The sequence below is a fragment of the Cervus canadensis genome, chromosome 28 (assembly GCF_019320065.1).
Source record: "Cervus canadensis isolate Bull #8, Minnesota chromosome 28, ASM1932006v1, whole genome shotgun sequence".
Classification (NCBI taxonomy): domain Eukaryota; kingdom Metazoa; phylum Chordata; class Mammalia; order Artiodactyla; family Cervidae; genus Cervus; species Cervus canadensis.
The window spans coordinates 44,503,826-44,531,571 of NC_057413.1; the positions used below are offsets into that span (position 1 = coordinate 44,503,826).

General features: G+C 56.6%; 2 protein-coding genes across 3 annotated transcripts; both read right to left on the bottom strand.

Annotated features, from left to right (window-relative positions):
* Positions 1-1,207: 1,207 nt before the first annotated feature.
* Positions 1,208-14,971, bottom strand: KCNK17 (potassium two pore domain channel subfamily K member 17). Of its 2 annotated transcripts, none has more exons than XM_043450865.1 (5): positions 14,571-14,971; positions 10,988-11,102; positions 7,969-8,129; positions 7,297-7,471; positions 1,208-1,931 (listed from the first exon to the last, which is right to left on the bottom strand). In XM_043450865.1, exons 1-5 carry the CDS (start codon positions 14,832-14,834, stop codon positions 1,636-1,638), a joined length of 1,011 nt encoding a protein of 336 aa, XP_043306800.1. In that variant the 5' UTR covers positions 14,835-14,971; the 3' UTR covers positions 1,208-1,635. The 2 variants fall into 2 exon arrangements, with proteins under 2 accessions (XP_043306800.1, XP_043306801.1); XM_043450866.1 differs by lacking the exon at positions 1,208-1,931 and adding an exon at positions 1,969-2,374 and having other exon boundaries at positions 7,304-7,471.
* A 1,668-nt stretch (positions 14,972-16,639) lies between these two features.
* Positions 16,640-23,302, bottom strand: KCNK16 (potassium two pore domain channel subfamily K member 16). Its single transcript, XM_043450807.1, has 5 exons — positions 23,090-23,302; positions 19,824-19,938; positions 18,535-18,701; positions 17,585-17,750; positions 16,640-17,260 (listed from the first exon to the last, which is right to left on the bottom strand). Exons 1-5 carry the CDS (start codon positions 23,300-23,302, stop codon positions 17,037-17,039), a joined length of 885 nt encoding a protein of 294 aa, XP_043306742.1. The 3' UTR covers positions 16,640-17,036.
* Between the last annotated feature and the right edge of the window lie 4,444 nt (positions 23,303-27,746).

Below are 27,746 nucleotides of genomic sequence, written 5' to 3' on the forward strand. Positions count from 1 at the left end.
GGCTGTGGGGCAGACGTCTGTAAGGAACTGGCCAATCAGAAGCTTTCTTCGGCCCCGCCCCAGCATCTCAGGATGTCAGTTCGCTGTGCGACAGACATTCTTAGCAGGGATATGCACGCGGTGATGGGCTGGGTGGAAAGAGAAGGACTGTCTAGAGAGGCATGCGAAGAGAGAGGTTCAAGGCAAGACCGAGTTGGAACCACAGAGGCCAACCTATTTCTCCAGGTTCCTCTCTCCTAGTTCTGAATTGCTAGGCCCTCCTTCTGGGGTGTGCTAAGTACAAGGAATGCTACTTCCAGAACTTCAGCACACTCTTTTTGCACTTCGACTTTCCTCTGCCCAGCCCGTGGGCCTTAAGAAGTGGGCATGGACCCCGATGTTTACTCGCTGGTGTTTGCTCCTGAGTCTGGCCTTGGTCCACTTTGGCCCAGGCCAGATGGCGCAAGCTGGATGGTGTAACAACCCTTCCTTCTTCCTCGGCCAAGAGGCTGCCCCTGACCCAGTTCCGCTAGGGCTCTGAGGCTGAGGGGTTTGTCCACAGGGAGGAGCTACATGGAGTACCCCCAGGTCCTTGTGATGCTATCTATACGATGGTGGAGGGGAGCAGACTTGCAGGTGCCCACTAAGACCAAAGAGCCAGGTGACCTGCAGGTGCTGGTTGGTACTGCCAGGGGCTCCTGGCTGGGCTTGGGTTCCTGGGTGTAGTGGGGACCGCACAGCTCTGTGCTGCCTGAATAGCAACCCTGAGTGAGAGATAGAAATGCTTAGGGTGATGTGCTTTGCAAACAGAGATGACCTCTGCAAATTCTACCTGGCTTTACAAACGGTGGTTGGAGCCTTCAAATGCAGGGGGGCAGGTTGAGGCAGGAGGAGCCCACTGGCTTGTTCTGGGCTTTTCTGTGGTGTAGTGAGTGAATGAGTAAGAATTTAGCAGCCAAACAGGGACCAGCTGCCTGCTGGCTATATGAGCCCTGAGAGTTATCAGCAAATCTGTAATGAATTTACCTGGAAGGTCTCTGAGGCTGTGGGGAGCCTGCACTGCAGAACTCAATCCATTTCCTCCTCCTGTCTGGGGCAAATCCACCTGGGGAGGGAGTGATTTCTCTAATATGCTCCAGTCTCAGAGGCTGCCTTTGCCTCTGGGTGCGTGTGTCACCTGGAGTTAGAATTAGATTTGGTTATGAGTGACAGAAAAACTCAATTCATAGTGTTTTAAATAAGCTCAATTTTTATTTCTCTCTTATACAAATGAAGTCTGGTGGAATCCAGTCCAGGTTTGTTATGGTGGCTCTGCAAATGTCAAGAATCCAGGCTCCTTCTATTTCATTGTGTCACCAATCTCAAACATGGCCTCCAACTCATGGTGCAATACGGCTGCCAGAGCTCCAGCCATCACTGCAGCCAGCTAGAAGGGAGTGGTAAAGAGGAGTACCCTCCACACACTGTAAGTCACATCCGTAAGTCACACAGATTACTTCTCTGTATATCCCATTGGATGAAATTTAATCATATAGCTGCACCTAGCTTCAAGGGAAGACCAAAAACTGTAAACTTTAGTCTGGGTGGTCTTATGCTGAACTTAAAATCAATAATCTTGTTGCTGAAGGAGAAAGTGGAACAAATGCTGGAATACAGCTAGCTGTCCTTTTCGCAGCATGAGACTTGAGTAGAAGGTTCTGGGTGCTGCCCCTCTGGAGAGCAGTTTGGCTGTGGGGAGTGGGGTCCTGCCTCCTCATCCAGGCTCTGCCTCCAGCTTTGGGGCTTGAAGTTCCCCTTGAAACTCTGTGGGTAGCAGGAGTACGATTCTCGTGGAGCCTCCAGTAAGGAGAGGATCAGTTTGATGATCAAGGCCAGCCACGCCATCCCAAAGAGGATCCACAGTGACACTGTGTTCTGGTACCACAGAGGGTAATCCCGGGAGGGGTTCATTCCTGAGGGAGAAGCAGGGTCAGAGGATGCAGACCTGGGGAAGTCAGGGCCGAGCCCCCGAAACAGAAACAGACACACATGGCTTTGTGTGTATAAGCAGAACGTGGGAGGTCCAAACTGGTCTGAGATTGTTGGGATCACCTCCCTAGGATTCTAGGAAGCCTCCCTGGATTAACTCCTATAGTTTTGACCCTAAAATTCCTCTTTGTCTTTTCTGAAGGACCCTGCTTATGCTCTATCCCAGTGGTTCTCAAAGTGGGGTTTGTGGACCAGCACCATCAGCATCGCCTGAGAGTTTGTTAGAAGTGCGAATGGTCTGGATTCCATTCCAGATCACTGAATCAGAAACTGTCTTAGGAAACCCTCCAAGAGTGTATAATACCTGCTCTGCGGTTTGCCTATTTCTATGTTTGGTTTTCTCAAAGGAAAGGCAGCTTGCCAGGAGCTTTAGGAAGAAATGGAACAGCTGGGGTTTGTATCCTGGCTCAGTTCTCACTAGCTGTGTGACCGTCATCTGCCTGAATGTCCTTTGCCTGTGAAATGGGGACAATAATTTCTCCTCCTTGGCTTTTAGATAGGTCCTACATTCTCATCCCAGTGCCCACCATCTACTTCTCCAGACTGGATTTGCAAGTCTCTCCCCTGGAGCGCTGGGCTCCGGTCACTCTGGTTCTTTCCCTATTTCTCCATCTATCAAGCTTCCTGCCCCAGGGCTTTTGCACTCGCTGGCCTCGCAGTTCAGAACGCTGTTCATTTCCTCACCCTTCAGATCTCAGCTCAGAGTCTCGACTGAGCCCCTGTGTTACCCTCTCCCACAGCCCTTGTGCTTTGGCCGGGTAAGTTACTCTCTCTGGGCCTCAGCTTCCTCATCTATGAAATGGAGACAACAAGAGGCTCCACCTTCTAGGACTGTTGTGATTATCATATGGTTCATATCGTAACGTGCTCAGGATGGCGCCTGGCATGTAAGGTCTGTAGCCAGGTGACTGTTTTTCTCACCTTTGGAGCCCCCCGGATCGGGACTGGATAAGGAACAACTGAAGGAGGAACCAGATGGGGCTCCCTGTGAGGCTTAGGTAGGTCATGCCCAGAGCCTGCTCCAGGGGTTTCCTGTTGGCTCAGTGGTCAAGAATCCGCCTGCCAAAGCAGGAGACGAGGGTTCGCTCCCGGGTCTGGGAAGATGAGCCAGACCACACGCTGCAGAGCAACTAAGCCCGCATGCCACAGTTACTGAGCCTGTGCTCTAGAGTCTGGGAACTGCAACTACTGAAGCCCAAGTGCCCCAGGGCCCATGCTCAGCAACAAGAGAAATCACCAGAATGAGAAGCCCGCACACCGCCACTACAGAGTAGCCTCACAGCAACGAAGACCCAGCACAGCCAAAAATAAATTTGCAAATATATAAAATTATATATATAAGAGGCTGCTCATAACTTAGTTCTTCCCTCTGTCCTGGGGGTCTGTCTTATCTCCCTCATCAGATCAAGATTGTTCAAAGGACAGAGATCTGGCCTTTTATTTCCTTGACATCTTCTGTCTCCGATCTCTATACTACCCACCTCTCTGTCCACTTTCCATTCTGTCCTCCTGGCCCCAACACAACCTCTCCTCGCTGTCTTCCTCAGCCTGGACTGATCTCCTGGGTCCCAGCTCGGGGATGAGTGCACAGCCCTGGACCTGACATCACCACCTGGCATGAGCCCGGATTGGATTACGCTGATTGGGTTAGGAGGCCTCGATTCCGCTGGCGGTCCCAAATGAGAGCAGCTGTGAGTCAGCTCTCTGCCCCCGGTGACCCGTCGGCGTGGCGTGCTCCTGTTGATGGAGTGGAGGAGGTGTTCTTCTCCCTTCTTATTTCATTTTTTTTTTTAAGCCGAAATCATAAGCGGCAGGAGACCTGGCAGCTGGCAAGGCGCTCAACTGAGTTGCAGATGCAATTGTGGGAAGTGGCGGCTGGCTGCAGGGCCAAGGAGGAGCTAGCGGCTGGGACCTGGGGGCTGCTCTGACCACGGCGTTTGGACAAGAGGAACGGCTGTGAAGACAACCCTCTCTGTGGCTGCTCACATGGGACATGGAGGCCCAGAGTCCAGGTGGTGGGCCTCAGCATTCCCATCCGAGAAAGGGGTTTGACCCTGTCCCTAGAGGACAAGGAGGGCTGAGAGACATGGGGAAGAGGTGAAGGTGGATTGTCCCCTCTCAGCTATGGAAGATTCCAGACCATATGCATATGAGGGTCCCTGGCTTGGGAGTCTATCCTAGACCTGTCCTTGGCTTGCTTGCACTTTGACTTTCATTAACTTCTTTCTCATCTCTGGGGCTGTAGATGAGGCAGCTCGGGGCTGGGTGTGCAGGCTGGGCATCGCACAACCCTGAAGAGCTGCCATTCACACCGAGCACAAGGAAGATGTGCTCGTGGACCTGGTGTGGCCTCTGTCCTTGTCCCCGCTAGGCTCTATGACCTTTAAGAATTACAAGTACTATCATGTTACCTACCCAGCTCCTCTGAAAACCTTCAGAACGTTCCTGTAGTCTTAGGACAGAGTCCAGAATTCATGACTCGGCCTGAGAGGGCCCTCTCTGTGATCAGGCCCTGCCTCCCTCTCCACTCTGAGCTCCCCGCTTCCCACTGGATGTGGGTGCCCAGGAAATATTCTTCTGACCAGTCCAGCTGCAGCAGCCTCAAGCCAGAGCTGTGTTATCTCACGGAAAGGGTAAATGAGGGCACGTGTGGTCACTTGTCATGAGGCGCTGAGAAGGCTGCAGAAGGAAAAGCGTGTGGTGCAGGGGACAGAGCTGCCCGCTGCCACCCCGAGGGCGTGGCCTGCCCGGCACCCCTGTGGACTTAAAGGGCCCTCATGGGTTCATACCAGGCCTCCTCAGTCAGAGCATGTGGTGGGCGGGGGCTCTGGGGGGTCTGCACCCCACACACCAGCCTCCCTGCTGTGTCAGGCCCCACGGGGTGGCTCGCGGGGCAGCAGGGACCCTCTGATCAGCCCTCCTGGCTCCTGCAGATGGCTGTGTGGAGGTCGCTGCCCACCTCCCAAGCCCCCGCTCCCCCCATGGCAGAGGACTTGTCTCCTATTTCCAGGGTGCCATGTCTAGAGAGACCTGCCCCCTCCCCCTGGCCCTGCCTTCCCTCAGGGGACCACGGGGCCTCAGGACATCTTCACAGAGCATCCTTAGCACCCCACAGAGGTTCATCCAGACACGCTTCTAAGGAGCCTACTGTCAGCTCTTCCCACCCGGGACCGAACTCTGGAGCCCGAGTGATCAGTGGGCACCAAGAGACTGTAGGTAGGGGTCCCATTCCCATTCCTCGTCCCCGCCTCTTGCACTGGGCACCCTCAGAGAACAAGGACTCGTGGGTTTAAAACTGGGGCAAATCCTGAGTTTCATCCTTTGAGCCCTGGGGTAGGGGGAAGTGTTGGTGGGAGGGGGCCAGAACTACTACAGAAAAGCCCTGAGATTTTCAGAGGAGCTGGGCAGGTGACATGAATTTTTGTTTTGGCTGCCCCCCATGGCATGTGGGATCTTAGTCACCCAACTGGGGATGGAACTAAAGCCTCCGCACTGGACGCACAGAGTCTTAACCACTGGACAGACAGGGAAGTTCCAGAACTTGTAATTTTTAAAGGTCATAAGAGCCAAAGGGGCATAAGGACAGAGGTTGTACCAGTCCATGGGTGCCCTTCTCATTGTGTTCTGTGTGAATGGCAACCACTTAGGGTTGTGCAGTGCCCAACCTGTGCAGCCAGCCATATGCAACGGCCCTGCCTAGACTAGGGAAACGGCAGGGGGAACAGAGAGGAGAGGACAGATCCAAAACTCATTCTCTGAGCTGCATGTGTGTGTGTGTGTTTGGGGGGCAGATGAGGCCTTGGGGACACTGGCATCACCTCTCCTCAGACACATTTCTCCTCTGAGGCCAGGAGTGGAAGCATGACTCACTTGGAGGAAACCATCCCAAAGACTTCCTTCCAGAGCAACAGTGTCCCTTCCAGGATGGGGGACATCAGGAAGGGGCAACATGAGGCCTCAACACCGGACCCTGGGGATGGAGAGGTTCAGGGAAGCGGGCTCGGCCCATAGGCCAGAAGGCACTGAGCCATCACTTAGCCCAGCCCCTCACTTTACAGACAGAAACACTGCCGCCCAGACATGGGTTATGGGGGGCCCTCTGGAAAGGGTAAGAGTTTTTGGAGGCAAAACCGATCAGAATTCGTGTCCTACTAGTTGTGTGATCTCAGGCAAATGGCGCTCTCTGAGCGTCATCTTCCTCCTCAGTAAATGCAGTGACAATCATTACTCTTAATGGTCTAGCTGTTTGTTACTTTGGTAGGACCTCATTTCTTTTTTTATTAAATTTATTTACTTATTTGGCTGCACCGAGTCTTAGTTGTGGCACGCGGGATCTAGTTTTCCCTGACCAGAACTAGATGAAACCCGGGCCCCTGGCATTGAGAGCATGGAGTCTTAGCCGCTGGGCCACCAGGGAAGTCCCGGGACCTCATTTCCGTATTCCAGGCTGGGTTCTGCGGTCTCAGAAGGAGAGAAGGGACTCCTCCCCGGTTTAGGATCAGCGATGGGGGGTGGGGGGGGCACAGCGCCCCCCTGAGGCCTGCGTGCGGTGGTGCCGGGGGCCACTGCTCGCTTGGTGACCCTTTAGAGGCAGGGAGTGATGGGGAATGAGGCTGCCCCTGCGCCCACAGAACGCCCCTCTGCTGCCCCCTGCTGGGCATCTGCCCAGCTGCAAGGACAGTCGCTCCCGGGCCCTTACCTTGCCCTCGATGGGTGATGACCATCGAATAAACCCCACCCTGGAAAACTCTGGACCACACAGCCCTTTCTTGCTAACACTCAAGAATTTGGAGGCTGACTGGGGGCTGGGAGAGGCTGGGGTTTTCTGATTCTCCCAGGCTCTCCTGCCAGATACCCCTGGACTGTGATGGGGGTGACGTGGCCCTCAACCCAGGGACAGGAAGAAGTTGGCATTTTGTGGGGCATGGTGAAGTGGGGGAGAGGTGAAGTGAGAGGGGCCCTGGTCAAAGATGGATGGGGGAGGGAACTCAGAGGCCCCCTTTATCTGATAAGCTTTAAAAATAACAGAGGAGCCTGTGGGATTCTCAGGCAAGTCCGAAAGACTAGAAATGTGGCTTACCACCCGAGGCGCTGGGTTCAAACTCCAGTTGTCACTTTTAGCTGGGCGGCCTTAACCCCATCAGACCACAAAGGCAGGTCGAACCAGCCAAACTAAGCCTGTGTGCCCTGGACTTTGGGTCCCCAAACCCCCACGGGGCTGGGCACGCAGCAGGTGCCCAGGGACGCGGGCTACGAGCAGAGGCGTGCAGGGTGCCCTTCACGTCTCACCGATCACGTAGTCGCCGAAGCCCACGGTGCTGAGGGTGACAAAGGAGAAGTAGAAGCCCTCCACGTAGGTCCAGCCTTCCATGCGGTTGAAGAGCAGCGGGGGCAACAGCAGGAAAAGCAGGAGGCCCGCCAGGAGGGCGCTGGAGCCCGCCAGCCACCGGGCCTTGGCCGGGTCCTGTGGGTGCACATGGCGCCCAGCCCCCGTGAGGCTAGTTCTGCCCGGCGTGTGCGGCCGTGGGGCGGCAGTGGGGGGTGGCGGGCAGACAGCCTGGGGGGTGCTGAGCTGCAGACCGGGCTAGCACTCCCCCGGGAGCTGCCCTTGGGGCTTCTTTACCAGTGCGTGTTCTCCAGGCTCCTGAAGAGGCCTTGGCAGCCTTGTGCCTTTCCCATGTCTCCCCACCGATGCCCCTATGTTACTGAAGACACCCCCATTCTGGGCAGTGACCCCCCCAATCCCACTACACTCCCACCAGGAACCCTGATTTCCAAAAGACCCTCTGCTTCCACCAGTGACCCACCCCCTGGAGCACCCCTTGACTGCCAGCATCCATCCTTTTCTCCCAGAGACTCTCCCTCCAGGCAGTGACGGCCTGTCCATTGGAGGCCCTGATCCCCACCATGTCCCCCCATCCCAGTGACCCGCCCTTCACCCTGCTCCCGCGGACCGCTCACCTTCCAGGCGCCCCCCAGCCTGCGGGCGCAGCGGTGCACGCCCTGCAGCATGCAGTGCCCCAGGCGGTTGAGCACCACGAGGTTGAGCGGGATCCCCACGAGGGCAAAGAAGATGCAGAAGAGCCGTGCGGCCATGGTGCGGGGGCTCAGGTTGCCGTAGCCTGAGGCCAGAAAGGCGGACACGTCAGGGAGCCTTTCCATCCTCAGGGGTCCCGGTTCTACCATTGCTACGGATGGGACGCGGCAGCCAGTGTGCCCTTCCCGGGCACCGTGCAGGGCCCGACACACTCCCTCCCTCAGCCCAGCCTCAGCCTCCCTTCCCATGGAGGTCATGCCCAAGACCTGCAGACTGGAAGACGAAAAACGTGAGTATCCCGTTTGTCCTAGCTTCCCTTCCTCCCTCCCTGGGTGGGCAGAGGGACGCGGGAGGGGGACGGAAGGATGCAGAGCCCCTAGCCGCTTCCTTCAGGACAGATCTGTTAGTCCCTCCGGCATCCCCTCACAGCGGGACGTCACCCCCCTGGGCAGCAGGGACCTGCCAGCTTTGCTCACCACTGTATCTCCAGCACCTCTAGCTATCTGGACCATACTAGGTCCTCAGTCTTGTTGCTGAATGAATGGATGGGTAGCTGGCTGAATAAGTGAGCAAGCTGGTCATGGGTTTTACAGATGATGAATACTTTTGGGACTCAGGCCTGTCCTTCTGGCCCAGAAGTGTCCGTGGGCCTGTCAGACCCTGTTTCATTCTAGGTCTTAGAAATCACAGCCCTCCTGGGGTGCTGGTCCCAGGGTGCCAGGGAGGGAGCTGTGCCTCTTAGAACCCCTTTCTTCCCTCGTGGTGCGTTCACGTGATTTCCAGTTCAGTTCAGTTCAGTTGCTCAGTTGTGTCCGACTCTTTGTGACCCCATGGACTGCAGCACGCCAGGCCTCCCTGTCTATCACCAACTCCTGGAGTTTACTCAAACTCATGTCTATTGAGTCAGTGATGCCATCCAACCATCTCATCCTCTGTTGTCCCCTTCTTCTCCTGCCTTCAATCTTTCCCAGCATCAGGGTCTTTTCAAATGAGTCAGCTCTTTGTATCAGGTGGCCAAAGTATTGGAGTTTCAGCTTCACCATCAGTCCTTCCAATGAATATTCAGGACTGATCTCCTTTAGGATGGACTGGTCAGACCCTTTTCCTCCTTTCTCTGCATTTCCTCCACCTGTGTTTGTATGTGTAAGTGTGTGTGTGTGTCAATGTGTGTGTATGTGTGTGTGTGTGGTCAATCAGAATCAGAAGCTTCCCTGTTGTCCACTCCAGAAGGGCTCTCTTTTTCCCTACTATTTAGAATTTCTACCCTAAAGGCAGGCACTTTTGGAAGGAGCAAAGCTGGCCCCTAGCTGGGTTTTGAATTCTCACTCTGGTGTTTACTAGCTACATGACCTTGTGGAAGTTGTGCAACCTCTCTGCCTCAGCTTCCTCATCTTTGACACAAGAAGCAGCAGCCTTATTCTTAGAGGTCAGACCATGTGGACAAAATGAGATCTCAAGTGTGAAAGGGCTCTTTACAGCGCCTGGTAGGTAGATCAGGCATGGAGGGGTAGGTGGGGACCCCTTCCTCGGCCCTCCTCACCCTCAGAGCTGGCCCAGACAGTTATAGGGCTACACCAAGCAGAGAGAAGGGAGAGGGACAGAGTCCGCATTGGGGATGGTAGAGCTGGGCAGAGAGGCTGCGAACCTCTGAATCAGGTGGGCCTGGGGCAGGGGGTGTAGCGGGAGTGGGGTTCAGAGATGAGGGTGCCCTGCACACCCGGGAGGCCTGGACCACAGTGACTGTGCATCAGTACCCCCTCCTGCTCTGGAGCTCAGGGAATGCTGGCGGAGTGGGTATTTTGGAATTTATTAACGTGTCAGCATTTGTTGAGTGCCCACGGTATGCCAGGCTTATGCTAGACCCCTGGGGTGTAAGAATGAATGAACATCATCCTGACTTGTCCTTCTGGGCCCATGGAGTCAAGGGGCCTCCCAAGCACGGTTGCTTCAAGGTGGAGGACTACCCAAGCCCCCGGGTAGCCTGAGATCTGCTTCGAAGAAGTATTGTCTAATTTAAAGCCAGATAAAGAGTGCTCTGGGTGCATCTGCTTAGCTCCACTCTGGGGAGGAAGGGGCGGCAGGGGGTGGGGTGGGGCGGGGTGGGAGTGGGGGATCCGGGGCAGGGGGGTGGCTGGGATCCTGGTTTCCTGGGCCAGCGTCCCGGCTGGAGGAGGTAGCACCCTCACCAGTGGGGTCAGCCTGCCACCTGGTGGTGAGTATGGTGTCATGCAGGCGCCGGGGCGGGGTGTCCAGGCTGGTTGATGCGGCAGCTCCACTGAGTTATTTCCTGGGTGTGGAGTTGGAGGGATCTAGGCCACTCTTCTTCTCCGAACAACAGCCCCCTGACACCCTCCCAGGACAAGTTTCGCCTCTGCTCTCCTGAGGACGGGGCCAGGGGAACGGGAGTGAGAACTAGTCCGGGTGTCCCTGTGTGTGGGCGAGGAGAGGGGCTTGGGGAGGATGGTGATGGGGGTGAGGAGATGCCTCAGTGAGCTGGGGGGAGGCCTCTGGGAGTGGCCACCTCTCCCAAGGCTGAGAACAGGGGATTCTGTCCCTCCTTCCTTCCCAAGTTCCCCTTATTCTCCCGCACCCCCTCCACCGCCCTTCCAGGCTCAGTGTTATGTGGGCTTGAGCAGACCAGGACCCTTACAGTGTCCAGAGGGGTCTTTGCCGCTATACAGGGGACCCTCTGCCTCCTGAAAGCTTGTGTGGCTGAAATCCCCAGAGCAGCACTTCAGAAACCTCCCAGGAACCCGGGTGGAGGGCAGGAGCCGATTCAGCACATCTTCCCTAAGACCAAGGTCCCGCTCCCAGGCGGTGTCCAGGCTGCCCGGCCTGACTGTGCTTGAGGTCCTAGTAATGCCTCCGAAGGTAGCTGGCCCCTGGTCTCTCAGGCAAGGCCACCCTCCCCAGCACCCCTCCTTGGCCCCATCCTTCTCTTACCGATGGTGGTGATGGTGGACACGGAGAAGAAGAAGGAGCCCACGAACTCCCAGCGTCCCATGCTGGTGGTGTTGCCAAGGACGATGTCCCCATTTTTGTATGCCTCGATGATGCCCTGGGGGAGAGGCTGTAGTGACCACCAGGCTCTCTGGGGCAATGGGGCCCCTGCACCCAAACACACACACATGCACACGCACACACACGACCGTCCTTGTAACCACTCTGATCTCAGCTCTTCCTGTCCAACCAGGGCTTCCCCCAGGGCAGGGAGCATGGGGGCAACTCCTTCCCCTCTGTACCCTGGAGCCCAGATCAGTCCAGGGTATCTCACTGGCTGGGAGAACTCCATTTGTCCTCTCTCCTTTTCACTCTCATTCTTGGAACAAGCCCTGGTCAGGGTCAGCGTGTGAGGCATCAGGGGAGCTGAAGATGAAAGAGACATGACCTCAGTTTTCAGTGGGACAAAGCCAAACCTAACTCTGTTTCTTTTAATTTTTAAACTGTCTATCTATTTATTTTTGACCATGCCTATCGGCATGTGGGATCTTCGTTCCTTGATCAGGAATCGTCCCCCTGAATTGGAAGTGCAGGTTTAACCATTGGATTGCCAGGGAAGTCCCCAAACTCAACTCTGATACAGTGTCAGCCATGAAGCTTTAGGCACGCAGACCGTGCAGCTACATGATTCTGGGCAAGATAGCCAACTTCTCTGTGCCTCAGTCTCTTTCTGAGACTGTAAAATGGGAATACTAGTAGCACCCATTTCATAGAGTTGTTGAGGTTTAATGAGTTATTAGGTGTAATGGCTTAGAAGAGTACCTGAAACACAGTTAAGGTTAGCAACTGCTATCATTATCATTATTATGAATATAATGCTGTAGAAATACGGGATAGGAATGGTGTGCATTCTGATGGGGGTGGGGGCAGAAGGCTTCACAGAGAGGGTGATTGGTTTTTTCTTAACGTACCAAAGTACAAAATACAGTTTTATTATGTGTTTCCCCCCATAATTCTCTATTTTCTGAAATGTGCTTATTTTGCCTCCATATATACTTTAAAAAAGGTGTGTCATCAACTCTAGCACTCTGTACAGATGCGAGAAGGCAGCTGAGGGTGATGTTTTAGTTGGGCCTTCCTCGAGGGTTAGCTAGGATTGTTCCTGGTAGAAGGACATTTAGGTAAATAGGACCACAGGTGCAAAGGCTGGAAGGGAGGACTGTGTCTGGGATATAGACTAGGGAGGCTGAAAGGTAGCTGGCAGCCAGGCTGTGCTTGGCTCTGCCAGCCCAGGGATGGGGTGGCAGGCCTCTCCCAAGGTCACTGACTAAAGCGGAAGCAAGCTCAGGTATGTATGCTCCGTGGCAGTTGGCAGCACAGAAGATGCTGGCAGATCCGGAGAGGAGAGAGTCCTGCAGGGGTGAGTGATGGAGAGGGCCTGGCCTGCATCCCGGCATGGAGTGGTCCAGCAGGCACAGAGAGGAGGCACTCAGAAGCCCGGGGCTCTGGCCTTATTTGGTGTGGGTAGTGAGGGACGCATCTAAGAGCACTGTGAAGGTGTGTGGATGCGGGGAAGAGCAGAGCTGCTTACTCTTGACCCTGGCGAATTTGAGGGCTGCTAGGAAGGTGCAGAAGGAGAAGGGGATGGTAGAGGATGAGATGGTTGAATAGCATCACCAACTCCACGGACATGAACTTGGGTAAACTCTGGGAGATGGTGAGGGACAGGGAGGCCTGGCATGCTCCAGTCCACGGGGTCACAAAGAGTGGGACACTTAGCAACTGAAGGACAACAACAGGAAGTTACGTGAGCATGTCTGCCCTCACTGGGGATGTCTGGGTTGGAGACCCCACATCTGTATTCCTGGGGATGGCTGAAGCCACGGGGGGCTGTGGAAGGAGGTGAAGTGGAGGTGAGCAGGAGGTGAGTGGAGGGGAAGAGATGAGAGCTCTGCCAGGAAACTTGGGAAGCAACCCCATACACAGATCTGCACCGAGGCAGTCCTCATGGCAGTTGAGAGCCCCAGCACCCTGACTATGAAGCCGTGCCTTTGTATGTAATCTCTCTGAGCCTCAGTTTCTCCATCTCTACAATGGGGATGATAATAATGGCGTCTACCTGTGAGACAGGTGGGGCTGGAGCGAGTTCACACACTAGGAACAGCGCCTGATACACAATAAGCGTGGCACAGAAGTATTTCCTATCATTCCCATTGTGGTCACAGTCACTTTTTGGGGGGCCGGGCTGCTTGTAATTGAAGTTCACCACCTTTCCAAGGGGAGTGTCACACAGCCTCCGGGACTAGGCGGTCTGTATTTGTAGAAGTTTAGAGAAAGTGGGTGGAGGTGTCACCTGAGATTCTTAGCAGAGATAGTCCTTCCTCTGCCGGCTCCAGGCCTGACACATCCGCCCAGTCCCAGGGCTCAGGACTGCACCTCCGCTCCAACGCCCTTGGTCCTCTGCCACCAGACACACTTCCCTGCTTCCTTCTGGGGACCAGCTTTGGGCTGCCCACTCTGGGACACAGACCCTGCTTTCCTCGCTTAGGGGAGGCACGGGAACTGCAGGGCGGGGACGTCTGGCTAGGGGTGCAGCTGTCTGCGCCCGCGGACCAAGCCGGGGACCCGGAGATGGGAGCTTGCGTCGGATCGGAGCAGCTCTCCGTCCAGCCCAGGGTCGAAGGATACCTTCATCCATCGTGAGGCCTGCAAGAACCCTGCTCTGCCCGCCCCCCTCCCCTCGCCCCGCTGAGTCTTCCCCCACCCGCTCTGCAGTCTCGGCCCTCCACGACCTCTGCATCCTCCCACCCGCCGACCCCTGAAGACCCTCCGGGCCCTCTCCGAGTGTCCTCAGACTCGGAGAAACCCGGGTTCAGCCACCAAACGTCCCTGTACCTGCTGCTTTCTTTTTGCGAATCCCCGGGCCCCTGGCTCCGCGCTCTGCACACCCTTTCCTCCCAGCCTCCAACCATCTTGCTGCCGGTCTCGCTCATCATCAGACCAGACCAGCGCCCTCTGCTGTCCCCATCCCCAGGTCTCAAATTCGCCCCCAGGTCTCCTGTGGAAGGGGCCATGGGTGCCCCTTCGCCCTTCGCCCTTCGCCCGCTGTTCGACCCGACACAGCGCTCTGAGTTCCCGGGTGGACTCCTCCCGCCTTCTCCCAAGCCGAGCAGCGCGCTCTGTCCTAACGCTGCCCGGACCCGGTCGGGCCCCACCAGCCCTGGACCCCGTCAGCGCGCCGCCTATCGCGGTCACCCTGAGATTTGGATGCTTGAGCCACGCAGCTCCCCAGACAGGGAGGGGAGAGTCCCCTCTCGCCCCGAACCCTGGGGTCAGGGCGCCGCGCTGCGCATTTCTCTCGCCCGAGCCGGGCTCTTTGCATCGGGGTCCATCCAGCCCAGGACTCTGGTCTCCACCCTGCAAGGCGCGCCCCCAGTCGCCCGCGCGTCCGTGCCTTCCACTTTATTTCGGAGAAGTGCTCCTGGCGGTGCCCGGACCGGAGCCGGGCCGTGCCCTTTCTCTCCGTGCCCGTGCGCTCCGCTGCGCCAGCGCCCCCGCGCCCGGGCCGCCCAGACTCGCCCCTCACCCGGATCAGCGAGTCCAGCGCCGGGCCATCCAGACACGTGAAGTTCCGCAGCAGCGCCCACTTCTCGTGCTGGAATCTCCTGCTGGAATCGTGCGCCGCGGGGCTCTCCAGCACCCAGAACACGCAGGTGCCCAGGACCAGGTAAGTCAGGTAGGTGAGCAGCAGGAGCAATGTGCTCGGCACCCGCCCCGCGCAGCCCCGGACCCCGCGCTCGCTCGCATCCCACTTAGCCGGAGAGGCGGAGAGGCCGGAGTCGGGAGCCATGGACCCGGACCGAGGCTCAAAGGAAGGGCCAGGGAGGAACTCGGTTGGTCCCTTCTCTGGCCAACGCGCGCCTCTGCCCCGTTTTCTCAGCAAAGGAGGTGTGTGCTGGGGAATGGGACAGCCCTGCCCCACCCCGCCCTGGGATCCAATCCCCAGGACAAAAAGAGGCCAAGCTGTGGGCATCTGGCCCCGCCTCGAACGCGTGTGGAGTGCCCACCCCCAGGCACGCCTAGCTCAGAGAGAAGGGGAGGACTGTTGGTGACCGCAGGCGCTGGGAGAGACCGGCCCAGGGCCTCCCCGTGTCCTGTATGTAGCAAACAGTGGGAGGAACTACTGCAGACCGCACTCAGGGGGAAGAGAAAGTGGCAGGCAAGTTTATTTTCCTGGGGCCCTGGGATTATCACCAAGGACTCGCTGCCCGTCAAGTCCTCTCTGGATCTCTCCCATCACCATCCTTGCCTTATATACCCAAGGATGAGAGATCCCAGCAATCTATCGCCACTTGCCCAGTGAACTTGGGAGGCAAGAGGAGTCTTGGCCAGTGGGCTTGTCCATTCCCTGCTTCTGAAGATGCCCCCCCCCCCCCCCACCTCATTCCCTTCTCCACCCAGGATGGAGGAAGGATTCAATGTAAAGAGTCCTGGGGGTTCCCCTTTTCTCAGGCTTCTTCTCCATGCCAGGACGTCCTGGGTGTAACCCGGGTGTCTTGCTGCTGTAGATCCTTCCCTGGGTGTCCCACCTAGAGCCTTCTCGGCTTCACGGTCTGACCTCAGTCCTGTCCAGAGGCCCCTGGTCTGTCTTGGTGAGAGAGGTTTGCAGTCCTTGGTGAGCTCGGGCCTTTTGATTTGTGCGTGTGTGCTAAGTCACTTCAGTCGTGGCCAACTCTTTGCGACACTGTGGACTGTATGTAGCCCGCCAGGCTCTGCTGTCCCTGGAATTCTCCAGGCAAGAATACTAGAGTGGGTTGCCATGCCCTCCTCCAGGGGATCTTCCTGACCCAGGGACTGAACCCACGTCTCTTAACATCTACCTGCATTGGCAGGTGGGTTCTTCACCACTAGTGCCCTCACCTGGGAAGCCCCGGCCTTGGGATGGACTGGTATAAATCTGTCTTTTCCTTCTGGCCATAGGTGTCACAGTCTGGCCGGGGAGAGGCCAAGTTGCATTAAGTATTCCCAGTGGAGGCTGGGCTTCCTCACAGCTCATTTCCTGGAAATCTCCTGGGATCAGCTGGCTGGTGTTTTCCCAGGGAGGGTTTGGAAGGGCTGGTAAGAGCCCAGAAGGGGTAATGAGATCAAAGGGTGCCCTGAGGCAGTCAAGGGAGGCCATTCCCTGGGAAAGTGGGTGGGACGCCCAGGAGTGTTGAAGCCTTGTTCTTGGACAGCTCTAGACCTCTAGGCAAGGGGAACTGGCGGACTTAGAGGCAGCCTGCCCATCCCTCCAGCTAGGAGCTTCCTGAGGGCAGGCGTCCTCTTTGCATGATGATGACTCCAGAGTCCCTGCCTGCGTCAGCGGGTCCCATGGGTTCGCATCATACCCTGGTCTGCCCCTGCCGTGAGGTTTTGGCCACTGGGTCGGAGTTGCCTCTCTGCTTGTCTAGTCCTTCCACTTGGGGGGCAGGAGTGTCACCGTAGCTGCCCTGGAGCCTGGCCCAGCGCCCTACACACACTGGGGGCCTGATGACGCCCCACACAAGTCAGATGCGGCAGATTCAGTGGTCCTTTGTGTGCCCTCCTGTATGAGATCTTCTGGGGTGGGGCGTGGGGTGCAGTTCAGGAAGCGCGATGGAGATTTGGTCATAATGATCCAGGTCTGGATTCAACTTTTTTTTTTTTTTTAATTTTTTGGCTATGCTGCACGGCATGTGGGATCTTAGTTCCCCGACCAGGGATTGAACCCACGCCCCATGCATTGGAAGAGTACAGCCTTAATTGCTGAACCACCAGGGATGTCCCCTCAGGTCAATTTTGAGGGAGGGGCTCAGGGATCACAGCTCACATCTGTCTCCCGTTCTGTCTCCTTTCTGTCACTTTCTTGGGCCCTCCTGTCTCCTTTCTCTCTCTGGAGAGCTCCTGAGACCAGCTCTGGCTGGGAAGTGAGTGGGTTGGCCGAGGAGGAGGTGTGGCAGGAAATCCAGGGGGCCTATGGGGTGGACAAAGGATGCTGGGAGGGGCTTCTGCGGCCATGGTTTTGGGGGGGGGCTCATGCAGAAATGGGAGTTTTCTGAGGTCTAGGGAGCCCATCGGTCTCGGGGGCTCCCCCTTCCTTGAAACCGAGGCCTCTGCCGAGCAGCCAGAGCTGGGAGCGCCGGTGCAGAAGCAGGGGGCCCAGGGGGAGGATCAGCGCCAGCCACGCCAGGCCCAGGAGGATCCAGATGGCCGCCAGGCTCCGGTACACCGAGAGGTAATGCTTGCTGGGATCCGTGCCTGGCAGGGAAGGGGGACACGATCGGTGCCAGGGGTCTGAGGGACAGCCATCCTCCAGGTCCCGAAAGGGTTCCCACCAGCCTCCCCCTAATAAGGATCAGCAGGCGAGGCCCCTGGGGCGGGGGAAGGGTGATGGGTTCCCAGACCAGTGACTTCTGAGGCTGCTGTGAGAATTTGCAGCAGCGTCACGAAGTGTTTGTCTCCCTTGAATAACCAGGGGCTCTCTGGTCCTCAAGAATTACCCCCCTCCCTCTGCTGACATCTCCCCCTCCCCTGAATCCCGGTGGCCCCCAACCCTGTGATCTGTGTCTGCCCCTTTCTCACCGACGACATAGTCCCCGAAGCCGATGGTGCTGAGGGTGATGAAGGCGAAATAGAAGCCCTCGCTGAAGCTCCAGCCCTCCACGTGGCTGAAGATCATGGGCGGCAAGATGAGAATGAGCAGCGTCCCCAGTGCCAAGAAGAGGGCCAGGCCCAGGGTCTGCAGCAGCTGGAAGCAGGGGAGCCTCTGAGTCTGCTCGGAAGGCCCGTGGTTATAAGCAGGGGAGGGGGTCTGGGGTGAGCTAGGAAGCGGGCTGGGCCATAGTCAGGTCCCTGTGGGGCAGGGGTTGTGTCTCTGTGTGTGTGAGATCTTGTCCGGGCCAGAGAAAGAGCTGGTCAGCGGGATTGTATCGGTGGGTCAAGTAGGAAATGCCTTTCGGTTTGGTGTCCACACATGCAGGACCCCGAGGACTCAGATCTGGGATGGAAGACGGTCACTGAGCTGTCCCCAGTCCTACACCTCTGCCTCTTTGCCTAGATTTGCAAGGGACCAGAGGACAGGGTGGGCCCTGGGCGTGCTCAGGGTGGTGTGGAGATGGCTACTGGAGTTCTCTAATGACCACGGAAGTGTGTGCCCAGACAGATCCCCCTTCGAAGAAGGCCTAGCCAAGCCTCCAGCAGGTGGCCTCCAGCCATCTCTCTCGCTCAGGGTGTATTTCAGTCTGGGCCAAGGGCACACCTTGCCATGCCCGATTGAGGCTGGGGCAGAGTCCTGGCCACGTCAGCGCCCACTGTGGGACAGCTTGTGCCACCGGAACCTGCCCAGCTCCTTGAGAGGTGGGCCGAGGCTTTGTCCAGCCTGCATCACAATTTCGCTCCTCCTGGTCCTTTTCTTCCATGGGTGTCGACCCCTAACACCCTGCTAGCCAATCTCTGTCTCCGTGTCAGCTTCTGGGGGACTTGACCTGCAACAGACTCTGTCCCAGTGTGGCTGTGGGGAGGGAGGACCTTACCTGGGAGCGTCTGGGCTGGTCTTCCCACCTCTCCAGCATGGTCAGGTGGGCACGCAGCCCTGTGCCCAGGTGGTTGAGGAAGACCACGTTGAGAGGGATGCCCACCAGGGCATAGAAGACACAGAAGACCTGGCCTGCCTCTGTGCTGGGCGCCAGGTTCCCATATCCTGCAGGTGGGGGAGAGGGTGCAAATATGAGGAAGGGAGAGTTCGGAATGGCCCCCCTGACACTCTAGCAGAGGCTGGTTTTCCACCACCAGAGGGAGGAGAGGTGCAAGGCCGGGGGGTTGGGGGGGAGTTGGAGGGAAATCTCCTCTGTTCCCATGAACACTCTTCTCAACCTCTTCTAGAATGATCTCGATCGGTAAGTATCCTTCGAAGGCTCATCTCCAAAAACACCACCTCTAGGAAGCCCTCCTGATTGCCAGGCTCTTCCTCTTTACCAGGTGTGATTTCCCACAGTGCTTTGTGTCATTCCTATCTAGCTATCTAGTTTGCCCTGTGCTCCTATTTTTAGCTTGCTTATCTTATCCTTCATTATTGGATCAGAAGCTCCTTGAGAGCCAAGCTTGGGTCTGATCCAAGGTCATACTCTGCTATCTACACTCTATCCTTGGGTCTGATCCAAGGTCATACTCTGCCACCTCCACTCTATCTGCTTTAATGTCACCTGAATTCAAGGACGGTGTGTGGAACCGAACTTAATTGAATGAATGGGGAGACTGGGCTTCGTGGGATGGAGGGGTTCCTTGTGGGAGGGGGAGTGGGTTTTCTGGCCGAGGGAGTAGAGCAGATGCTGTTGGTGCTCTGTCCCCTGGGAACACCGGGACAGCAGCTGCAGCTGAGTGGACAGCTCTTGGACACACAGGGGACTCCCCACCCCAAGTCCCTGCCTCTTTCTCCACCCGAGGGGTTCTTCCGGCCACAGGAGCATGTTTGGTCTGGGGGCAGGTCCGAAATGCTGGAGGATTCATACATCCGGACTCAGTCCTCAACCAGCCAGGGCAGGAGTCGGTAGATAAATAGCCTGCTTCCTCCCCGGTTGGCTGGGCTCTCCTTGGCTTCTCAGAGGGTCCCCAGCACTGCTGGACCCAGTGGCCCTAACCAGTCCCCTGCTCATCACTGCAAACTCTGTTGCCCTATCTCCTCTTCCTGTTTCACTCTCCCACTTCTCCTGCTTCCCAGAATCGTCTCCGAGATAAACCACATCCTTGTCTCGGCCTTTGCTTTTGGGGAACTCAAACTTCAGTGGGGGTGCTGGGGGTGGCCTTCTCCACCCCAACGCTTTACCTATGGTGGTGACGACCGTGCCTGCAAAGAAGAAACTGCTGCCGAAGTCCCAGTTGCTGGGGTTGGTGGAGTTGCCTTTGGGGTTCACGCCCTTCACCCAGGCTTCCATGATGACCTGTTGGGTTGGGGGAGCAGCAGGGGGTGGGAGGAAGAGGTTGCTGACAGCACCAGCTGGTGGCCAGCCTCCCCACTGAGTGCTCCCCTGTTGTCTCAGGGGAAGTTCTTAGTTACATTCCCATTTCATGGAAGAGGAAACTAAAGCTCAAAGTGGCTGACTTGCCCAAGGTCGCTGAATTCCAAGCTCACTTCCTGCTTCGCTGGCCAAGGGCTGAGTGTGATATGGGCTTTAAGTGTGGCTAGTGGGGGGGAGATGGCCCCAAGGGGGCAGACGGTGCTTATGGAGTGGTCCAGGTGGGAGATATTGCCTAGAGCCAAGAGGGTGAGACCCCAGGGGTTGCCAGGACAATGAGAAGACTTCAGGTTGGATGTTCCTGGAAGGGTGTACTCGCGAACATGAGGTTTGGGACCACAGGAAGGCCATGGGGCTGCCCTCTCTTGGGGCTGATGGTGGACAGAGGACCTCGAGTTCTCTGAGCTTCCAGGTGAGCTGGAAGGCTTGCCCTCTGCTGCCCCCTGGTGAGTCCCAGGTCTATAGGAGAAATTCCATCAGAGGCCAGGGCAAAGGTCTCCTATGTGTGTGTGTGTGTGTGTGTTGGTTGTGTATATGTGTGGTGTGTTGTATACATGTGGTGTGTGCATGTGTGCCGTATATTGCGCATGTGTGCATGCTATTGTTTATAGAACCTGAACCCTGCAGACTCAAGCCTAAGCCCCTCTGTACCCCGCCAAGCCCTCTCGGAGGTGGGCAGGACACCCGCCCCCGTCTGCTCCCAAACCCCTCCCCTGTAGCCGTGAATTGCCCCAGCTGTGCAGCCTAGCCACCTGATAGAGCCCCAAAAGCCGGAGGGAGGCAGGGGGAGCGGGGCGGGAGGAAGCTCCAGCCTCCAGCGCCTGTGGGAACCGTTTCCCCGCTGGCCTGGTGAGCAAGCTCTGCTGGGGCTGGGGGTGACCCCTCTGAGGGCCAGGCCAGTCTGGATGTCGTGACCGGGGCTGTCTGCTTCTCCTCACTTTGGCAGAATTGGCCTCGTCTCATGTGAACCTTGGTCTCTTTCTCTTTCCCACACACCCAGAGAGGCCAGAACCGAACATTCCAGAACACGCCCGCTTCCCCAGAGACCCTCGCCCATGGGAGCAGCACTGGCCCTAAGACCCGGCTGTCCCCTCCGCCAGCCTGGGGGTCTCCATCCTGCGGAGGCGGGGCCGCAATGCGGAGGGTGCTGGGGGCGGGGCTCCCAGTGCGAACGGACTGTCCATTCTTCTCCAAGAATCCTGGCGCCCAGGTGAGAAAGGCAGACTTGCACCCTGGGCAAGTTTCCTGATGGTGTCTGCTTCAATACTGTTTTTATTATTGTTTAGCTCCGCCCTCCATTGTCATCTGAACAGTAGAGCAGGCCCTCTGTATCCAGGAGATTCACACCAGCTAGGTTCACATTCACGGACAAGGAGAACATCCGCTGGGGTTCCTGGAAGCAATCCCGCGCTGACACCGAGAGATGACCATCATGTGTGTTCTTTGGTAATCTTACCCTGGCATTCTTCTGCCTCTCAGTTGGACATCCCCTGGCAAGTGAGGGTCCCTCCCAAGGATGCTGAGGATCCCTGGGGAGGTCTGGGGGCCTTTCATCAGTGGCACGTCCCTCAGGATTGCAGTCAAGCCTGTGCCTTTAATTGCATACCAGCTACCAGTCCTTTGCCTGTTCCCTCCGCAGCTCCGGGAATTGCTTCCAACCAGGAGCTGAGGGTGGGGGGCGGTTCCAGGGCCTCTGCCTTACTCCCCATCCTGAGCCCTTCTCAGCCCTGATTGGGGTGCTGTGGTCCCAGCCCTGTGCTGCTGGAGAGCAAGGAAGTGAAACCTGAGGCCGGAAGTCCCATTTCCTGGGAGAAAGGGCCTCTCATGGCTCTGGAAAGTTCTCTGACCAGCCAGACCACCTTCCATCTCCTAGGCCTGCTATTCCCTGATCTTGGGGGTCCATCAGTGTGGCCTGAGGACTTGTTAACACACAGCCTGTTGCCCCGGCTGCCCCCTGGAGTTCCTGACTCAGGAGGTCTGGGGTGGGACCTGAGAGATGGCCTTTGTAAGGAGCGCCCACGTGGGGCTGATGCTGCTAGGCCAGGGCCCAGACTTTGAGAGCTGCCCTCTGCACTTAGGTTAACCTGTGTGGCGAGGAGCAGCTGGCTTGGGTTCCAGTTCTGCCTCTGCCATTAACTACGCAGCTCTGGGCAACATAACTTCTCCTCTCTGTTGCCCAGTCCCCACCTGCAAATCTGAGAGAGTGGTGGCAATAGGTAATTATGAGGAAACACATAGAAAGCACTGGGCCCGGGGGGATGGACCAGGACTGGTCGGACCCCATCGTGATGGCCCTGCTCCCTGCTGTTTGGGGCACATTATAAACACTCGGTGCAGACCAGTCATTGTGATGAATCTGCACTTGGCTTGTTCCTTTGCGGTGGGCGTTGTCCCCCACTGGACCTCTTGGTCTCACCCTCTCCCACAACAACCTGGTTTTGGCTGGTTTCTGGGGGAGAGGGGACTGGGGCCCCAGAGTTTCTACAGAAGGGACCCAAGCAGGTCTGACCCACTCTGTCACCAGAGACGCCCTGTGGGCCCCAGAGGGGTGGGGCTCAGTCACCCTGGAGGTTGCTCATCAAGCCCAGGTCCACGGAGGCCGGTGTGGTGGCTGCTCCTGACCTTTATCTGCGTCTCCCACCCGCGGTGTGGTCAGCACCCCGGGGAGCGGGGAGGTGAGCTAGCGGGAGGGCAGAGGAAGAAGCTGCCCGGAGCCGGGGAAGGGGAAGCTCCGGAGCGTGGGGGCAGAAGTGTGTACAATGCTGATAGCCCTGACACACGGTTCACGTTTATGCAGCAAGTGGCCGCCTAGAAAGAGCTTTTAATCAGCTCTCAAACATCTCCTCACCTAGAAGGGGACCAGAGAGGTTAAGTGACTTGCCCAGTGTCTCACAGCAATCCAGTTATAGACCCCGGAGGCCAGAATCTGTGCCTAGGTTTCCCCTGGCCCTCTGTTCCCATCACGCTCGGCTTCCAAATGGGGCCTCAGCCATCAGTGATGGCTCTGGACCTGCGGTGAGACCTGCATCCCCCCCGCCCCCACCACCCCTGTCCCACATGAGCCTCTCCCCTTCACCTGCACAAACTGCTCCACAGCCTGCTGGTCCAGGCAGGTGTAGTTCTCCAGGAAGCGCAGCTTCTCAAACTGAAACCGGTCCCTGGACTGAGACTCTGCCTGCTTCTCCAGCAGCTGGAAGATGGTGGCACCGAGCAGCAGGTAGAAGATGTAGGCCAGGAGCAGGGGCAGCACCCGGCCGCCCCAGCGGCTGCAGAGCCCGGCGCGGGGCATGGCGGGCCCAGGACTGTGCCAGGGCCGTGGGGGTGGCTGTGGAAACAGAGGCGGGAAGCGCCCGGGGACCTGCGTCCAGCCTCCTGCCTGCCTCACCCTCCCTGGCGGCACAGGTGTTGGGAGGCTGGGGAGTCTGTTTGAACAGTGCAGCTCAGCTTGGTTGCACTAAGTGCCCTGAATGCAAACAGGTCTGCCACCCCCCACCCGGGCTTTTCTTTTTCTCCATGGAGAGCAGCAGGTCAGAGGCAGGGACCCCTCAAAGAGACCTAACAGTCCTCCCGAGGCCTTCATGTCTCACTTTCTGCCTCCAAGTCGGATGGGTGTTTGGGGACCAAATCGGATGCTCCCAGCTTCTCACCCATGACGTCTTCCGAGCCCCAGGCTCAGGAGCTGGGAAGAAATCAGAACAGGTGTGCATAGAACTTGCACTCAGTTGCCTTGGCTATGAAGTGGGGCTGGAAGGGTGGACCCGCCTCTTGGGGGAACCCGAGGATGAGGGACCTGGGTGACAAATCAGGAGAAAGCAAACGGACAAATGACAGTCTGGATCAGGAAAAGTGTGAGGGTTGATGTTCTTAATAAACTGGAAGCATTTGCTTTAGAGTATCTGCTGAAAACCCTCCTCACTTGAAACCCTTAGCAGGTTCCCTTGGGAGGCTACGTCGGTGAGACGTATGTGTGAGTAAAAAGAAACTATAAAAAGTACCTCCTGGCCTGGAGGCGTTAGCAGTGGTTCACTCTGGGTGGGTGGAATTGAGGGTGTTTTCCTCTCGCTCTGCATGTGTGTGTGTATTTGTAGCAGCTTTTTTTTTTTTTTAATAACTCACATGCTACCATTCACACACTTAAAGTATATAATTGAATGGTTTCTCTGTTCAAGTATATTCAGAGGCCTGCAACTATCCCAAGATCAATTTTAAAATGTTTTTAAAACCTCAGAGCAGAACCTTGTACCTTTTAGCTGTCACCCCCATCCATCCAGTCTGCCACCTTGGCCTCTGGCAACCTTTAACTTGCTGTCTCAGGATTTCCCTAATCTGGACATGTTTGAAAATTTAAAAAAAAAATGAAGTGTAGTTGATTAACACCATTGTACCAATGTCTGCTGTGGAGCAAAGTGACTCAGTTACACACATATATACATTAAAAAAAATTCTTTTCCTTTATAATCACAGGATATTGAATATATCAGTAGTTCACTGTGCTATACAATAGGACCTTGTTAGACAGCATTTCATTTAAATGCAGTCATACAATATGTGGACTTTTGTGTCTGGCTTCTTCAATTAGCATAATGTTTTTAAGGTTTATCCAAAATTTAGCAAGTGTCAGCAGTCCATTCTTTATGGCTGAATAGTATTTCATTCCATGGATATGTACCAACATTTTATGTAGTTTATCAGTTGATAGATATTTGGCTGTTATGAATAATACTGTTATGAATACTATGAGTGTTCATGTACGAGTCTCTTTTAGTGAGATTGTAACTTTTCACTTCTCCCCTATAGTGTACTTAGGACCCAGAATTGCTGGGTCACATGATCACTCTGTGTTTAATTATTTGAGGAACCACCAGACTGTCTTCCAAAGAAGCTGTGCCATTTTACATCCCTACCAGCAGTGTGTGAGGGTTGTCAGTAATCTGCTTGTGTTCTCTGGCGTTTCCTGTAACGAGCTGCGCCCGCAGACACGAGTTGCCACGCTGATAGCTTTTCCCGCCTTCTCAGCGAACAGAACCCCACATTTGTACACGTCAGCCCCAGGCAGTGGAGGCTGGCTGATTTCACCCATCATGATAATCCTGCTCCTCACTGTCTCAGGAACAGCCCTGCAAGGGGGCTTTGTGTATGGGCAGTGAAGGAAGTGAAGACCCATAGGGGTTAAACAGAGCACTGTCGCCCAGTCCTCCCCTGGTTTCCGGGGAGCCCTGATGGGTGAAGTGCACCCAGTTAGTCCGCTGGAGGCAGGGAGGCCGGGCTATCATCTTCTCAGCCCAGGCAGTCATTCTGGCATTTCTAGCTCTGCATCTGCGGGCAAAATTGCTCCAGGAGCCTGTGGACAGCCCACCGAGGAGCCCCAGGTGCGGCCAGGCCATTGGAAGCAAACACAGGTGAAAGTGGAGGAGAGGGGCCCAGAGAGGGGGAGGGGATCAGGGGATCGCAGATGCTGGCCCCTGCTCAGCCACCCCGTGTCCTTGTGGGAAAGGTCAAGAGCATCGCAAAGATGCTCAGCTGATTCCTACACACGCCTACCTCTAGATTTAAACAGGTTTGAAACCTAAGCCTGATTTGTTTAAGCCACAGTTAGGGATTGTTACTTCTCAATGGTTAGATAAGTTCAAGGTTCAGTCGGGGCCCTGTCTGGGGGTGGCAGGTGCCTTCCTTGCAGTCCTGCTGGCTCTGGGTCCCTGAGGCCACCTGGGGGTCCACAGCCGTCTCCTGTAAGGCCCTCCTCACGCCCAGAGCTTTCCCAGACAGCACCATGCTGGGAGGCCCGCTGGTCTTGGGGCAGAAGCAAGCATCTGGGTCACACATCTCACCCTCGGTCCTGGCTCTAAGCTAGGGTTATGCTTACACACCTGCCAGGCGTGTGATAATCAAATCCTATTTTATTGCCTGGGAGAAGCTCAGTATGTGAAGAGTTCTCCTTTACCATTTGGAAAGCTCACCTGCTGCTGTCTGGGGACTTGGGCGGGTCTTAGCAACCTCTTCTGTGCGAATATCCTTGCTGAGTGTGGTCTGCAGGTGGTGGTGGTGGTTCTCAGGTGGAAGGAAAGGAAGGGGGAGATGGGTGAGCACGATGGGAGGGCCGTCAGTGGCAGGTGGACAGGGCTCCCTCAGGGCCTGGACAGGAAGGATGCCAGGCTCACTGTGGGCCAAGACCCCACTCCTTTGGGAGGTCTCGCCCCCCACTGTTTAGGGCCTCGCCTCATTTCTCCCTTCTGCTGCTGTTTCCTCTCACAGAGCATTGTGTATTTGTTGCTCAGTCATGTCCGACTCTTTGTGACCCCCTGGGCTGTACGCACCAGGCTCCTCTGTCAATGGAATTCTCCAGGAAAGAATACTGGAGTGGGTAGCCATTCCCTTCTCTGGGGGATCTTCCCCACCCAGGGATCGAACCCCAGTCTCCTGTGACTCCTGCATTGCAGGCGGCTTCTTTACAGTCTGAGCCACCAGGGCTTCCCTCACAGGGCGTAACCTGGCTGGAGTTTAAGACAGTCTTTCCCAGGAGCTCTTCTGGCTTAAGGGGACCACAGAGCTAAAGGATGAAGCCTTCCTGGTGGATTTCAGGGGCTCAGCTCGATGGGTCCCCAAAGCACTCTGCACTCAGGGCAAGTGCCTGTCCATCCACTCCCGCTTCCCTCGTTCAGTATGCGAGCTGGGTGCCCTCCGTGTGTTGGCACCTGCCTTGTCTGCTCCTCTGCCTGGCTGTGGCCCGGCCCGGCCAGGTTTAGGAGGGAAACTTCAGGCCTGCGGGGACCTCCCCTGCTCATCCGACATGGTCCCTGCCTGCAGAACACCTCCCCACGTGGGCGCCACTCCGCTGGGAGCGATGGACAGACATGGGGCATGATTTATCATCTCTTTCAGGGAATTATTGCTGCTAATGGGCAGCCCCGATTTGCGCTTCCCCAAGGTGGGAGGGCAAAATCAATTAATGGAGAGTCTAACGTGGCCAGGCCTGCTGGCAGAGTGTGGCCTGACATCCGGCAGTGATAAGGGACCTTTTGAGGCTGAACTAATAAGGAGATTGGAGGAAAAAAGAAGAAAAACAACCCTTGCCCCCACCCCCGATCAATCTCAGGTACAGTGGTCAGAGGATGCAGAGCAAACAGCAGCTGTACGCGGGCCTCTTTCCGTCTGAATGAGCCGGGAGGGGAGGGCGGGCCAGCTCGCCCAGCCGCCGTCAGACATCGGTATTCGCTCACGGCGTGGCTGGATAGGCGCCTATCTGCACAAATGAGAAAGGCACGTTCTGGACCAGAGATCAGGGGAGGGGCTGAGGCCCGCCTGGCCCAGGTGCGCCCCCTGCAGGGGAGCGGGCAGGTGGCGGGCTCCGGGCTCAGATCCTGCCGCCCTAACGGTGCCCACCTACACGGTGGCACGTGGGGCTGGAGCCACAAGCCCGGTGTGTGGTTGTCTGGGCTCCTGGCGGTGTCCCCACCGAGAAGGGTGTGGGAGAGCCTCCCGTGTGGGAGGCAGGGCCTGTGGGTGTGAGTGCCCTGCTGGCCAGAGAGTCAGGGGGGTGTCCCCCTGGGCCGTGTGGCCCCTGGGGGGTGGGGTGGGGTGGGGTGGCAAAGCCAAGCGGAAGGAGGCTGAAGACGGACAATCAGACAAGCACACCTGTTATTGATCTTGTTCAGAAGAGTCCATTGTTTACTGGGGCAGCGGGATTCCTTTCTCATGAGAGATCATTCCCTGAGCTCCAGTGAGAAGGGGGGCCC

Coding starts and splice junctions, on each gene's coding strand:
- KCNK17 (XM_043450865.1), bottom strand. CDS start 14,834: ATGGCTCCCGACTCCGGCCTCTCCGCCTCTCCGGCTAAGTGGGATGCG. Junction 11,103..14,570: donor CGCTGGACTCGCTGATCCGG/GTGAGGGGCGAG, acceptor CCTCTCCCCCAG/GGCATCATCGAGGCATACAA. Junction 7,472..7,968: donor GGCTGGGGGGCGCCTGGAAG/GTGAGCGGTCCG, acceptor GTGCACCCACAG/GACCCGGCCAAGGCCCGGTG.
- KCNK16 (XM_043450807.1), bottom strand. CDS start 23,302: ATGCCCCGCGCCGGGCTCTGCAGCCGCTGGGGCGGCCGGGTGCTGCCC. Junction 19,939..23,089: donor CTGTGGAGCAGTTTGTGCAG/GTGAAGGGGAGA, acceptor CCAACCCAACAG/GTCATCATGGAAGCCTGGGT. Junction 18,702..19,823: donor CACGGTCGTCACCACCATAG/GTAAAGCGTTGG, acceptor CCCCACCTGCAG/GATATGGGAACCTGGCGCCC.